Genomic DNA, 16147 nt, shown 5'->3' with positions numbered 1-16147 from the left:
TTTTTAAGTGAGACGTTATCTTCTCTATGCTTTTAGTCAAAACAAGATAAAAATATAAAAAGTTGATTTTTTTTACATGTATGTTATTTATTATTTTATTAAAAAAAATAAATTTAATTAAGTATTTTATGTTTTATTTGAAAATAAATATCGTGCGAGACCATGACTGTCTATGCTTTTCTAAGATTGAATACACCCCCTTAAATCTACATATTTCTGTAAAATTTATAAATGTTTATAAAAATCTTGTAAAAAAAATCTATAAAACCATAAATATTTTTTCACAACTATATGAGATTTTTTAAAAGTTAATAAAAATCTATCAATTTTATAAAAATCTATCATTAAAAAAAGTCAATGAAAATTATTCAATTTCTTGATTGAATACACCCTGTAAATCTCGTGTCCCGCGTCTCGGTTGGGCCCATGGGGACGACGACTACGGGTGATGCAAACGGTTCTTGACTGTAATCGTCACGCAAATTTGACCCAGTTCGTCAACATTTTATCATCACCCTCGTAGTTTTCAAAATATCAAATTACCCATAAAATTTCCAAACTTTTTTCATTTCAACATCTTTATTTTCTTTTTCAAAAGGTGGTGAGCATACACCGAAATTGCTACTTCAAACTGTACTAGATTGTACAATGAAATCCATATAATTTTAATTTGAAAAATTTATTATAAACCAATAATTATATAAAATTCACATTTTCGTCGTTAGCTTTTATTTTAATTAGTTTTTTAATTTAAGAATATTCAAACTAAAATATTCTAGTTGACTTAAAATTTCCTAACAGAACCATAGAATCATGCTCATCCCTAAGACTAGGATTTCCAAACTGTAGGGGTGTAATATGATATTTTAAAATTCTGGATGGTGCAATGAAATTACAAAATAATTGTAAGGGCTAACCGGCTAAGTGAAATTTCTTCCGTTATTTCTAGAAGAGTAGTTCAGCCAACTCATCCGATGATGATTCATGCACTGTTCGATGAACGCCACCTTCGCTTGCGTTTCGATAAGAGAGAGAATGGGGCGGCGAATGCGCTCGCTCCTGCGTCGTTCTTTCGATCCCCTTCTCGGCCTTGCTATTGACGATCCGCCTACGGTAGTCTTGCCGGAGACGGTTGCGAGAGCAGTTTGTCGTTGGGGGAAGCACCGATCTTAGGTAATCCTCATCCGTTTCATTCTTCTTCTTCTTCGATAATTATTTTGGATCTTCTCTTTTCAAGTGTTCTTTCCTACTTAAAATCTCGTGATTTGGGGGATATAATCACGATACTTTATCCTTTTGGAAGATCGGTAAGGTATTTATTTGTTTTTTTCTGCCAATCTGAGATTTTTGGAATTCTCTGGATACTTCTAATTGGAACAAGACGGTCGTCTTTGTATTAAAGTGAGAGATTATAGGAATGGATGAATTATATGATTTGGTTGCGGATAAAGCTGGATTGGCTTTCCGAACATATTGGACCAAATGACGCTACGAGTTCTTTATGAGACCAAAGGTGGGGTTTTTGATAAAGGATAATTGATGGAGGGAAGCCTGGCCGATTTCATTCGACGAAAAGAGATGTTCTACTAGCCAGTAAGAGCTTTGATTAGTTTTTTTTTCACGGAATCGTGCATGTGTAATTTTTGTTCGTAAATTTTTTATTTCTAATTTCTTCAGTCTTCTAATTGAACTTGAGACATGAAAAGGGATTTGAAAATTGTGCAATTATCATATTGATGGAAACGAATATCACAAGTTGCAATAGCTTGTTTACATTGTGCAATTACAGATAGTAGGCAAGAATTTTGTTAACATTGTAAGGTTCCATGTTAGAAGTTACAGGATAAACCTCGGATTGGCAGAAAAAATAAATATGGTTTTATCTCTTGCCCTTCTGAATATGATGAAATGAACAGGATAATATCACAACATGGGCTTATCACTTACAGGATAATCTCCTTTTCTTGCCACTGACAGCTTTCTGCCTCTATTTGCGATTATTTTCTTTATTTTTCTGTTTATTCAGAACTAATTCTTTTTCTCATGTTTGCTTCAGTTGTACTATGGTATCAAGACTCCAACCTTTTTAACAGTCTCTTTCACCACCATTTACTGAGGTGGAGGATATTTCTTATTTTTGCATAAACAAAAATGAAAAAGAAATTGGTCAAATTTTTTATTTGTATTACCATGCATGATTTTGAATTTCAAACTAAGCATTTTGGTTTTAGTTGTGTTGTTCTGCCAATTTTTGATTTCAGGTTACCGGATAATTTTAAATCTTTCATGTTTATCTTTCTTGGTTACTGGCAAATATTGACTGTCTTACGTAGGCACTTTCACAGGGTCCCTTGTATTTGTATTTTAGTTTTCCTATTGTGTTCAGTAACTGGCTTTTCTCATTTCCTTCTGTCAATGGTCGCATACGGTATATAAACCTATTCGACATATCTACTTTTGAGAGAATCTAACATTAGAGTTATCTTCTTGGTCTACTTCTTCACTAAAGATATCTGACAATCAGTTGAATTCATTAAAGATATCATACATTTTCCCTTTGGATCACTTGGATCATAAACCACTTTACATTTTGTTTTATCTTCTTGAAGTGATGCACAGGTAGATAGGTTGAACCAGTATGTAGACCAATCATCCATCAGCCAATACCTTTAAGTTGTTTGAAAGAACATTTACAATATCTTAGGTTTTTTTTCTGCTTTTTTATGTTCTGATACACAAATAAATTGTAGTCTCTTAGTCTGCTTATACTCAATGACAGGATTGCTGAAACAATTTGAATACATGCAATGACCAGTTGTTAAAAGATGAAGCGAATGCTATCCAAGAAATCTCACTCATTGTGGTGGGACAGACATATTAGCCGGAAAAACTCCAAATGGCTTGAAGAAAATCTTGAAAGTGAGAATACTGAACCTAACTGCAATTTGCTTTTCAAAGTTTTCGGCTAAGTAGCTTGTTTTTCAATTCCTTCATCTTCTATTATGAAAATTCTAATAGAAGTTGTAAAATCTAAGCCGCAGGATCAAGCCTAACTTCATTGGTTTAAGATTAAAGAGGTCTTACTATATATACCTGCAACAAGCTCAAACAGTAATCACAATACCTATATTATTAATGACATAGATTAAGATGTGAATGTGTAGTGTGAAAATTACATGAAATATGATCAGTACATATCAATTTCCAACTAGTCGTAAATAACTCAAAAGATTTTGATCATATTTGCTATAACTTTATGCTAAATTGTACTATCAAATCATGATCCAAGCCTTATGATTCCAAATGGAATCTATATGATATTTACAACACTAAATGCTAAATCATGATATCTTATTTTAGAGAGTCTAACAAATAAAATTCTCATTAATGTTTTGAATTTTAAGTACGTACGATAATCGATACAAAATATTTTGTCTTTATTGACATAGATCAATAAATAAATACAAACTCTTACTAAATAATTCTTCTTTCATAAAAAGAATTCTCATATCCATAACATGTGCATAAAACCCCTTAGGCACCAAGCCCGTGGTCAGTGAATCTGTCAATATAAAATCTGTGCTAATGTGCTCTATCATCACCTGACGACTCTCTGAACTCTTTTTTTAATTGCTAGAAACTTGATGTCGATGTGCTTAGACTTCGATGAACTGCGATTGTTCTTGGTGTACACTTCTACGACTTTATTATCACAATTGATCCTTAATGACCTGCCAATGTCATCAATGATCTGCAGCGCTGTGATAAAGTATACAGTCAAATCCCGTGATTGGATGCTTCGTAGCATGCTACCAGTTCTGCTTCCATAGTAGAAGTGACTACTAGCGTCTGCTTGACACTTTTCCAAAATATAGCCCTTCCAGCAATCATGAAAATATAGCGTGGACCTCCTGCTATCCAAGCATTCAACAAAATCTGAGTCTAAATAACCAATCACCTTCAGGAGATTTGACGTCCGATACGTGAGCATGTGTTTCTTAGTTCTTTGCAAATATTGCATTACTCTCTTTGCTTTTCAATGCAACGACCTTGGGTTACTAACATATCTGCCTAATATCCTCACTATAAACGTTATATTAGGTCGAGTAAAACTTGTGCATACATGAGACTCATAAGAGAATTGTTTTATCTCATTTATTTCAAGTTCAAGACGTAGAGTAAACTGAATTTGTCACCTTTAAATACATATGTGTCACTAGGTACACAGTTTTGCATGTCATACCTTATAAGCACCTTTTTAATATAAACCTTCTGTGATAGTCCAAGAGTATCTCTTGAACGATCATGACAGATCTGTATGCCTAAAACAAAGGATGCTTCACCAAGATCTTTCATTTCAAAAATACCAAATAGAAATGACTTGGTTTCATGTAACAGACTCTTATTATTGTTCACAAGTAATATATCATCCACATACAGAATAAGTATAATAAACTTACTCCCACTGAACATGATATATATGCGTTGATCAACAGGGTTTTTCTCTAAATCCAAAAGAGTTGACCATTTGATTAAATTTTCAATACCATTGACGGGACACTTGTTTCAAACCATAAATGAATTTCGTTAATCTACACACTAGTCTGAGAACTCAAAGTTCTTCGATTATACCATATATATAGACTCCTCAATGTCTCCATTGAGTAACGCAGTCTCTATGTCCATTTGATGTAGCTTTAAATTATAATGAGTTACAAGTGTCATGATTATCCTAAGGGAATCTTTCGTTGACATGGGTAAGAAAGTCTCCTTATAATCAATATCTTTCTTCTGAGTGAATCCCTTGGCAACAAGACAAGCCTTATACTTTTCGACATTGCCCCTTGGATCCCACTTGATTTTAAATATCCATTTACAACTAACAAGTTTGGAACCTTCAGGTAATTCGACAAGTTCCCAAACGTCATTGTGTGCTTCTTACATGGTGTTAATCAACCTTTCAGGGTAGAGCATTTTTTGACCTTTTGGAAAGATGCAGGATCATTTTCCACCCCTATGTTAAAATTATGCTCTTAGAGATAAACATAATCATGAGAAATTGTGGTTCTCCGTTTCCTTGTGGATTGCCTTAAAGACACTTGTAGTTGAGATGGTTAAGGTATGTGCTCCTCAATTTGAGTGGTAGACTCCTCCAATTGCATTGGAGATGACACATGAATATCTTGACTTCCTACTCCTACTGGATGTGCAATTTCCATAATGTGTAGTATGGAAACCATACAATTATTTATTGCACTAGTAGTGACTACAGGAGGATTGCTAACGCTTTCCTTAAAAGATACTTTCCTAATCTTATCACTCCCACTATCCTCAATGAATTTAGCATTTCCCGTTTCAAAAAAGAATCTCTTAAAGGGATCATAAAACTTATACTCTTTTAATTTCTCAAAGTAACCTACAAAATTACAGCTAACTGTTTTTGAGTCAAGCTTTCTTTCGTCAGGCCTATAAGGTCTAGCCTCGAACAACCCCAGACATGTAAATGTCTAATGCTAGGTTATCTATCCATCCACATCTCAAATGAGGTTTTAGTTATTGCCTTACTAGGTAATCTATTGAGTAGGTAGACAGTAGTCTTGAGTGCCTTACCCCATAAAGATAGGTATAGAAGAAAAAGTCATCATACTTCTTACCATATCTTTCATGACACAATTGCGTTGTTCAACTGCACCATTCTGACTGGGTGTACTAGACATGTTCCACTGAGGCACAATCCCATAGTCAGCAAGTTAGTTCACAAAAGGTCCTAGATGTTGTTCATTTGATCCATCATATCAATCGTAATATTCACCTCTACGGTCAGATCAGACGACTTTAATTTTCTCATCTAGTTAATTTTCAACTTTGACTTTGAAAATTTTGAACATGTATGACAATTACGACTTCTCATGAATAAGGTACAAATACCTAAATCGAGAGTAGTCGTCTATGAAGCTAATAAAATATGTTTGACCATTCCATGATGCCTTAGGGAATGGTTCACAAATGCCCATATGTATTAGCTTCAACATGTCACTACATCGATTTGCTCCCTTATTCCTTTTGTGAGTTGTTTTTCCCTTAACATACTCTATGTAGACATTAAAGTCTGACAGGAATTAATAATTCCATATGATATTAATCTTTTTAGACTTTGTCTGAATATATGTCCTAAACATCTATCCCACAACATGGACAAATTCTTGTTTGTCAATTTGTGTTTCGTACTTATACTATGCATAATCATGTTATCAACCATAGCCGTTATGATATTTAATTTATAAAGTTTATTAACAAAGGAACCATTGTCAACCAACACAGAATTAAATAAAATATTAAAAATTCTATTTCTAAATGAATAAGAATAACCTAATTTGTCCAAATAAGAAATTGAAATTAAATTCCGTCGAAAAGACGATACAATAAAAGTATTTTCTAAATTCAGAAAGACATTAGTTCGTAAACAAAGTTTAAAATATCAATTGACTCGAGTTTAGTCTTCTTTCCATTCCTCGTATAGATATATCTTTCACTATTAAGCAGAAGTTGACTCACAACCTTGCATAGTGACACTTATGTGAGTAGTAGCGGCCCCATGACTAGCTTAGCTAGCAATTGTATGGGATAATGACTACAATGGTCCGGGGGGGGGGGGGGGGGGGGGGGGCGAAACTTGGCAGAGGATTTCATCACCTCTGTGGGCCGTCACCCATGCACTTATCAATTTGGTTCCTGTTAAACTCCCTCTCAATAGCAGCTTGGGATAGTCGTAAGGGGGCCACTAATGTGGCGGTTCCACACTTATGTGAGTAGTAACATTAATATTTATCCATCAGTGTTAGTGGGTACAATATCCAAATTGACTTATGAACTAATAAAAGTAAGAAATTTTTCCTTATTTACATGCCAGTAGTTGACGTACTTGGTGTAATCTTTCTTCATATAGCCTTTTTTCTTACAAAATAAACAAATAGACTCCTTATCATGCTTCTTCTACTTCTTATGGCCAAAAGTCTTAGAATCTCCAGTTTACTTTCCTTTTCTTTTATTGATCTGTTTGCCTGAGCCTTAGGAACCAAATGCTAGATGAACATTTTCAGGTGTCTCATGTCTCAATCTCTCCTCTTCTTGCACGCACTGAGTTATAAACTCTTTCAATATCCACTTTTTTTATTGAGAATTATATGAAATCTTAAAAGTAGTGAACCGTACAGGCAGAGACGTCAAGACGAAATACACTGACATAGACTCAAACATATCAAGTTTAAGTGCTTTCAAACTTGTGACGATATTGGACATCTCTATAAATCTATAATGTAGTATCTGTAAGTACTCGGGGTAGTTTTGATGTGGTCAACCAAGTTCAGTTAGATCCTGTTGTATTTGATCCTTGTGTTTAAGTGTGCAAGAGTTTATGAACACAAGAAGTCGAGCGGAAGACGCAATTAGTGAGAAGGATGGTACGGGATAAGGGTGTAAATGAACTAAGTTGCTCATGAGCTATTCGAAGCTTGATTCGATAAAAGCTCGTTTGAGCTTGTTTAATGAGGTTCATTAAGATAAACAAACCAAGCTCAAGCTTCACAATGTTTGACTCGTTAGCTTGTGAACATGTTCATTAAGCTTATGAATCAACTTTTAAATAATAAAATAATAGTTTCAATATTGAATTTATAGATTTTACACTCTACTTATGAAACATATAGAAAAATATATTAAATTTAGTTATCAGACTAAAATTATAAATTTTAATAAGAATATTATAATTTTTGCTAAATATATAATTTAGTTTTTAATGAATATTTAAATTTATAATTTATGTTTATTAAGCTCGTTTAGACTCGATAAAAGCTCGAATAAACTCGTGAGCCATAAATATATTCGTTAAATAAAGCTCGAGATTGGCTCGATTATAAACGAGTCAAACTTAAACATTCAAGAGCTTTATTTTAAATCGGCGCTCGAGCTTTATAACTCAAACATTCAAGAGCCATGAATATATAATTTTCTCTTAATATATATAATGTTAATTCTAATATAAATCAAATATTGATAGTCCCTCCATACATTCCTCTATTTAGATCGAATATCGGATCTTCCATTGAGATTGAAGGAAATTATCATATCTCAATACATAGTCCAAGTCCATGCAGCCTAAGATTATAATCACGTATTCTTTCCACTCAATAAATTCGAAAGTGTAGTGATATTATTAATACCGACAATAACATATTGCACTGAAATTAAAAGAGTGTAGATTATATAAGTTTACAATTTAATTATAGCCAAAAATATGAATAAAATTATGTAAATAAAATAAAATTTTAAATGTACATAAATGAACCTTTTATGAGATACCAAATATAACGTTATATTTATTATGCGGGCTAAAATACAATTTGATAGTGGTACTCTCTAATATAACTCAAAATTTAATTGGGCACATAATGAGTCTTCCTTTGGGCCAACCCATTATGTACATAATTTGACACTTTATATGAGTTATAAATTAATTCATAACTTACAACAACTTTAATCTATCATGCAGTATGCTTTCTTTTAGATAGATATATTTTGTGCATGATTTGAACAAAATAAATTTTGTTCTATAATTATAGGCTACATTGAACATATATCTAGCATAAAGTAAATTTCCCTCGAGTCAATTATTTTTAGTATATATATATGTTTACCAACACAAGATGTACTAAACCTGCCTAATGTGCATTCATTTGGGTGACACAATAGTTCAATTTCATAGCATGTGTGTAAATAGACCTCAGAAAACTCTAGAAACTTTAACCAAATAATAATCACTTAATCAACTTTGATAATTTAAAATTATATTTATTAATCAATTGATTTCAGACGATAATCAATTGGTTCTACCTAATTAATTATCATAATCAATTTGAAGGCGGTTAATTGATTGGAAAAATCCCCCATTTCAATCGATTTTATTATGATTTTCTTCTATTAATCAATTGGATAAAATCTAATCGATTGATGATATCAATTGATTAGGCTAATTGATTCCAATCAATTTATCACAATTTTTAAGATTGACAAAAATTGTCAATCAATTGGTAGCATCGAATCGATTGACCTGATCGATTAAAATCGATCCCGTATTCGATCCAGTTGTGCTAATTGATTGAAAAAAAATCACCAATCGATTGGTGTCAACTGAATCTGTGAATCAATTTGGCTCGGTTATGTTTACAATTTTAAGCTTGGTAATTGATTGATCGACCAAGCCAATCAATTTAGTCATCTGATTTGACCTAAAATTATGTTAAACATGACAATTCTTCGTGAAGTACATGAACGACATGGAAGAGATCAAGTCTTTCCTAGATTTTTTATGCAAAAGATTTCGACAATTAAACATGATTCATATAAAGAAAACTTAATCTAGCATAAGAACAATGCCCATACTGTATTGCCATGAAAGCATGAAGAAACAGAGCTTGATTCTGATACCAATTGATAGAAGTTGTAAAACCTAAGCCGCATGATCTCTAGAAAGCGAATAAGAACTTGACATAGGAAATATAACACTAAGCATGAATCTTTGTTTCAACATAGAACATGACATAACAAATATGAAGCATAAACCAAAAGCGATAAGAAATCTGATTGAATAGTTATGTCCTTGTCTTGAAGCGTCATCTAGGAATCCTTGAGTAAGAAGTGAAAGTAAAGCGAAGAAATCTTTCAAGGGGTTTAGGGTTGATGGGGACCAACAAATTCATGCTTAGTATTTATGTAATCAGGTCAAGATCCTCTTATTTGATAAAATTGGTATACATGTTTAACTTCTCATGACAAAACTTTAACCAGTTCAAGCATCTTTCTCTGCAGAGATGGACCGAAGTGTCACAGAGATGCTAAAGTTGACAGAAGGGGGTGGAGATTCATTTGCAAAGAAAGCTGAGATGTATTATGAGAAGCGCCCCGAGTTGATTTCCCATGTTGAGGAGTTCCACCGCATGTATCGTGCTCTGGCTGAGCGTTATGACCAAGTAACCAGTGAGCTCCGCAAGAGCATTGAATCAGAATTGAAATCTCAAGGCTCATGGAACGGATTTAATTTCCTTTCAAATCCACCTTCTCCTTTATCTGAACCAATTGAAGAGCTCCGTCCTGAGTTAAACATTTCTCCCGAGTCAAAGCTGCAACAGCCCGACCTCATTCCCAGGGCTGCCGGGTTCGATTTCTTCCTTCCATCTAGCAGTAGTCCTGATCTTTCTAGGAAGGACATTTATGATTCATTTTCATACTCAGAATCTGAGCCCGAGCTCGAAGAGATCAATGAGGAAAGTGAAGATGACACTCCCTTGGAGATGAGGGAGAAACTTCAAATTCATGAATACAAAAGCCATCGCGAGGACGACTGCAGCCTTAAAATTGCAGCTTTGGAGTTGGATCTATCTGCTGCAGATGAAAAACTTCACTCCGTGGAAACCGATATCTGGGATCTCAAGGATAAACTCAAGAGCACCAATGCTTCTTTATGCACTAAGATCATAGAGTTCAATTTGGAAAAGGAGAAGGTTTCCTGCTTAGAGGAAAATCTTATAGAGCTGCAAGAAGAAATATTCAGCCTTACCCATGAAACTGTAATTCTAAAGGGTGCAGCAATATCTACTGCTAGGCAGTTCCACAGCGAGTTACTGAATCATGAATCCATTGTCGAAGATTACAAAAACAAACTAAGTCTTGCTGAAGAAAAGTTTATCCGTGAGAAGTCAAGCCTTGAAGCTTCGATTGCAGACTTGGAAGGTGCCAACAAGGGACTAAAAGCTGAGGTAAAAAAGGCGTCACAGGAAAAATTGCTACTCAAAGCCCGTATTTCTGAACTGGAGCATAGAATCCACGATCTGGAAATCTCAAACAGCTACTCTGTTGACAAAATGCTGCAGGAGAAGTCAGAACTCGAAGCTGAAATTTTTACTCTCTCCCAGTCCAATTCATTCCTTGAAGCTGAGGTCACCTCGCTGGATAACGAAATGAGGGAGCTTGTAGCTGACAAAATTTCCCAACACAGTGAGAAACAAAAGCTCGTCGCTGCACTAAACGGGAGTCTTGACGCTCTAAAACTTAAAGTGGATATGCTGACAACCGAGAAAGAAGAACTTTCTTCCAAGGCGGACTCCCTTGTCGACGACATCAGTTCCCGCAACGACAAGCTACTGCAAATGAAGCAGCAAATGCATCACTTGCACTTGGAACGTGCAGAGCTGTTCATGGAGATCGAAGAAAGCAATCAAGCTAGTTCAGATTTGAAGTCAAGAGTACAAGAACTTGAGGAGGAGGTAGAGAGGCAGAAGGTGGCAATTTCGGATGGGGAGGAAGCAAAAAAGGAGGCAATAAGGCAGCTTTGCGTCTCACTAGAGCATTACCGCGATGGCTATCATCAACTCAGGCATTTGCTGCAGGAGAATCGGCGATCCGCCATGGCGGCAAGGTGATGAACTTGGTCAAGATTCTTCTTCTTCTTCTTCTTCTTGTAAAACCTTGGTACTTCCAAATTTTTGGATGAGGTGGTATTGTATAGAAGCCGTCACGCAATAAATAGATGCACAAAAGGGTTTTGATAAATAAAAACTTACCAAAAGCTTGTTGCAAATAAGTTAACAATAATATTTTAATAATGCGAACTGATTTAAAATTCAACTTGCAATGTAAAAATATCATTTGTAATAAATTTTGACGATCACGTGATTAGCACGTGTAGGCGTCGAGGGAGAGAGAGGAGTGGCCGCTCGCCACGCAACTGGTCTATGGCTTGAAGGCTTAACACCACAAAAAAACTAAGAGGCATTTCATCGAGCACGTCTCGCTGGTGCTGCTGGTGCCGTCGCTCCTTCGATGGATGTCGCCGCCCTCTCCCTCCCCTCGCCGCCTTTTCCGGCTTGCCGTTGGAGGCCCCGACTCCCCCGCGCCGCTATCGTCCAGGCCCCTCCCGTCCCCGCCGGCGGCAACGGCACCGCAAGAGGCGGGCAGTACCCCGTCCTCCTCCCCGCCGCTGTTTCCTCCGCCTCTCTCTCCGTCGTCCGCAGAGACCGCGCCGAGGACATGCAAGCGGAGGCGCGCGCTATGGGCCGCGCCGCTAATGCCACCATCTACAGCCCTGAGCTCCTCGCCGCCAAATACTCTTCCAGGCCCTTCAAGGTAAGTACTTCAGTACTTCTCTGCTAGCTTCTCTTGCCTTTCTTTCCTTCTCAGAATCGCTAATGCCAGCAGTCTTGTTTGGTGGAAGCTGGTCTCACGGACTGTGGAGATCTTCACGGCGTTGGGCGCATTCGCGTTTAAGTTACTCTTGGATCAACGGCAGGGTCAGTTCGACCAGCGGAAGCGGCAGCGAGCGGCGGAGCTGACGAAAACCCTAACGCAATTAGGGCCGACGTTTGTGAAGATTGGGCAGGGCTTATCTACTCGTCCCGACATTTGCCCGCCGGAATACCTCGACGAGCTCTCCGAGTTGCAGGTCTCTTCCTATCCAGCCCAAAGATCGCACCTTGTTCATGTTCTAAAATTTGCTTATCGATCAGTTCTCAGCTAGTTTGATATTGCCGGTTGGAGCAGGACGCACTCCCAACGTTTCCCGACGAGACGGCATTCGCCTGTATTGAGAGTGAACTGGGTGTGTCTCTGGATTCCATTTACTCAGCCATCTCGCCGGAGCCCATTGCAGCTGCCAGTCTTGGCCAGGTCTACAAAGCTCAGCTTAAGCAAACAGGCCAGTTTGTTGCAGTCAAGGTGCAAAGGCCAGGAATTGAAGAAGCCATTGGGTTGGATTTTTACCTTCTCAGAGGTCTGGGTTTTCTTGTGAACAAGTATGTTGATTTTATTTCCAGTGATGTTGTTGCTCTCATTGATGAATTTGCAAAAAGGGTTTACCAGGAACTTAATTATGTTCAGGTGCAAACTCTATCATCATTCTTATCTTGTTGTGCTATCCGGTACTTAGTTAGTAGATAACTCGGCTCCTCACTATTTGGTTGTGCTAGTTGTATTCAGGAGGGTAAAAATGCTCGGAGATTTAGGAAGTTATATGCTGACAAAGAAGAAGTGTATGTACCAGATATATATTGGGATTACACTAGTGCAAAAGTACTCACCATGGATTGGGTGGATGGGGTAAAGCTTAACGAGCAAGAAGCCATTGAGAAGAGAGGTTTGAAGATGTTAAATCTGGTCGATATAGGTATTCAGTGTAGCTTGAGGCAGTTGCTCGAATATGGCTATTTTCATGCTGATCCTCATCCTGGTAATCTTCTAGCGACGCCAGAGGGCAAATTGGCTTTCATTGATTTCGGTATGATGAGTGAAACACCAGAAGAAGCAAGATCTGCTATAATCGGTCATGTGGTTCATATGGTTAACAGGGATTATAATGCTATGGCTCGTGATTACTATGCATTAAATTTTCTCACATCGGATGTAGATGTGTCTCCAATTGTGCCTGCTCTTAAGAATTTCTTTGACGGTGCACTTAACTCGACTGTAAGCGAGCTCAACTTTAAGACTATTGTGGATGGTCTGGGAAATGTTCTTTATCAGTATCCTTTTAATGGTGAGTTTTTGTTATCCCTAGTACATTCTAATATTTCTCTTAAAAATTTTTTGAAATCAACCAGTATTCATGCGGCTGTTCAGATTGCAGTCTGCTCTTATGAGCATTTAGAAATTGAGAAGCAACATACTTTTGGCATTAGTGAGTTTGTTAACTTTATTCCTACTTGCTTGCAGTACCGGCATATTATGCACTAATATTGAGGTCGCTTACTGTGCTAGAAGGTCTAGCTCTTTATGCTGACCCAAACTTTAAGGTGCTTGCTGCTTCATATCCATATTTTGCTAAAAGACTCCTGACTGATCCAAATCCTTATCTTAGAGATGCTCTAATTGAATTGTTGTTCCAAGATGGCAGATTCAGGCAAGCATCTGCATTTATTCATCTTTTTTAATCTTGACCTATTTGTTGTCGGTACCTTGTTGGACTAATATGCATGACATCTCTACCTAGCAAACAGGTGGAATAGGCTTGAGAACCTTCTTGTGCAAGGACAGAAAGATCGAGATTTCACTACCAAAGATGCTTTGCAACCTGTTTTGAAGCTCCTTCTGGGTCCTGATGGCGAGGAACTACGAGGACTTGTTGTGCAAGAGGCAGTTCGGGTCACTGAAGCTATTGTCTTAGGTTCAATGATAGATACGTATGATTCCATGCCTGACTTTATGAAGGTTGTGGTCAACAATGGTAATACAAATGGACCTTTTAAGCTAAGCGACGGTGAACAAGCAAGGATGCTAGAACTTCGAGATAGAGTGCTCAGAGTGTGGAGTCTTTTGAGATCTTCAGATAGTTTTGATCCAAGCCTTTTGCAGCCACTGGTACAGGTACCACTTGATGTAACTGCATTCTGGTGCTCTATTACTGCGTAATATGGAATTATTAAAATTACTATTGGTCGTTTAAAATTACAATTAATTGTATGAATACATTCAAGAAAGTCCAAATAATTTTAGATATTAAATAAGCAGAGATGATTTATAACGAGTTGCTGTATTTGGTGCTTCACAATAGTGGTGAATGTCGAGTAGTGTTTTTATATTGGACTTTGAACTTGCTTTACATCTTATTCGGTTGAAAGTTCAACTCCAAGTTCTCAGGTGCAGTTGCTGAACATATCGTTTTACAGGTACTGGAAGAACGGGAAGCCCGGAACCTTGGCGGGCGTATTTTTGGGGGAGTTACTCAACGCCTATCGGCCCGACTGCTGCAACAGGTTCTCAGATCTCCAACCACTGTGTCTGCTGCTGCTCTTCAATGACCATAACAACTGGGTAATGATAGAGCATGCTCTTCATTTACAAGCTCTTCATTACTATCATTTCTGTACTAATCTTGAATGAGTAAACTGTAAATTGCAATCCTTTATTGTGATTTAATGGTTTTCCCCTAAAAGATTAATGTTAGAATGATGTCTATATTTCAATGGATTTGCTGTTGCTGTTGGTCACTCTTAACTACTTAAATCAGTTAAATGAACATGATAGTGTTAGTTTTGTTGAAGAAATTTCATCTTACGTTATTGCATTTTGATTGGTATTGTAAGAATTACATCCTAGATATTTTATTTCTATTATTAAAATATTGTCTAATTATCTGACCATAAAAATTTGTTTAAATATTTAGATGCATTTTTATATGAAATAATGTTATCTCACTGTTTGAATTATACATGCCAATCATGTTTTTGACTGTTTTGACTTCTCATCTTTTTCATTCTGTTGGTGCATCGCTATCTATTTTTTGTCCCTTTACAATCAATAAAATTTTCAGGTGAGCAAAAAATTAAACAATAAAGAGAATAATCTCAACAATTTGGTATTATACATAACATCACAGAGTCTCTCTAGCTCTTGTCATTAAAGTTAGAAGGTCTAATAATATTCCCATGTTGAAGGTTAGTTTTGCTGTTTCAAGGGAAAACCCCTTTCTAATTACTTTTGTTAATGTCAACCGTTAGAGCGTACAATTTAAATATAAAATAACATATTTGATAGATTAAAAATAAAAGTCATTCTTCGGTAATAATTAATATACAAGCATTGGATTGAAAATAAAGAATAATATTATTTTTCACCTTTCTTTCTTTTCAAATTACATCACGTCGTGTTATTAAGCTGTCATCTCACTAATTACATGATTAATTGTAAGTCATCATCTAATTATGATTTCATTGTAGTATGATATTGCTATTGGTTGTGATTTACATTACATAATCTTTTCGATCGATTATAAATTGATTCCATGATTTAATTTTCTCTTCACATGTGACAAAAAGACGATTCGCTCTCGGTCACGTCGAGTTTCGATCCCAAGACTTCATGTGACAATACCTCATATTTTAACTATCGTACCGTCCCAAGAGGACTAATTTTCTCTTCACATAATCTAGGTACAAATTGTTAGATAAGTATAATCATCTTTTGTTATAGTTGGTTATGATTTACATCAATATGATTTAGAAATGTAAAAAATATAGTGTATAATTTTATGGAGAAAACTTTTCTTATACGATTTAGCAAATTATAATATTATATATTAAATAATCTCCCAAACACCCTTTAT

General features: G+C 36.1%; 2 protein-coding genes across 7 annotated transcripts; both read left to right on the top strand.

Annotated features, from left to right (window-relative positions):
- Positions 1-979: 979 nt before the first annotated feature.
- On the top strand, positions 980-11604 carry LOC121989197 (protein NETWORKED 4B-like). Of its 6 annotated transcripts, XM_042543085.1 has the most exons (5): positions 980-1173; positions 1238-1312; positions 1403-1593; positions 2780-2919; positions 9865-11604. In XM_042543085.1, exons 4-5 carry the CDS (start codon positions 2826-2828, stop codon positions 11472-11474), a joined length of 1704 nt encoding a protein of 567 aa, XP_042399019.1. In that variant the 5' UTR covers positions 980-1173; positions 1238-1312; positions 1403-1593; positions 2780-2825; the 3' UTR covers positions 11475-11604. The 6 variants fall into 6 exon arrangements, with proteins under 6 accessions (XP_042399019.1, XP_042399018.1, XP_042399017.1 ...); XM_042543084.1 differs by lacking the exon at positions 1238-1312; XM_042543083.1 differs by having other exon boundaries at positions 1238-1593.
- A 205-nt stretch (positions 11605-11809) lies between these two features.
- LOC121989196 (protein ACTIVITY OF BC1 COMPLEX KINASE 3, chloroplastic-like) lies at positions 11810-15039 on the top strand. The gene is made up of 7 exons (XM_042543082.1): positions 11810-12177; positions 12266-12493; positions 12592-12927; positions 13027-13582; positions 13759-13945; positions 14043-14409; positions 14712-15039. The coding sequence occupies exons 1-7, from the start codon at positions 11875-11877 to the stop codon at positions 14841-14843; spliced, it is 2109 nt and encodes a 702-aa protein (XP_042399016.1). The 5' UTR covers positions 11810-11874; the 3' UTR covers positions 14844-15039.
- The last annotated feature ends 1108 nt before the right edge of the window (positions 15040-16147 follow it).

The sequence above is a fragment of the Zingiber officinale genome, chromosome 6B, assembly GCF_018446385.1.
Source record: "Zingiber officinale cultivar Zhangliang chromosome 6B, Zo_v1.1, whole genome shotgun sequence".
NCBI lineage: Eukaryota > Viridiplantae > Streptophyta > Magnoliopsida > Zingiberales > Zingiberaceae > Zingiber > Zingiber officinale.
This window is presented reverse-complemented; position numbering and strand designations above follow the sequence as displayed.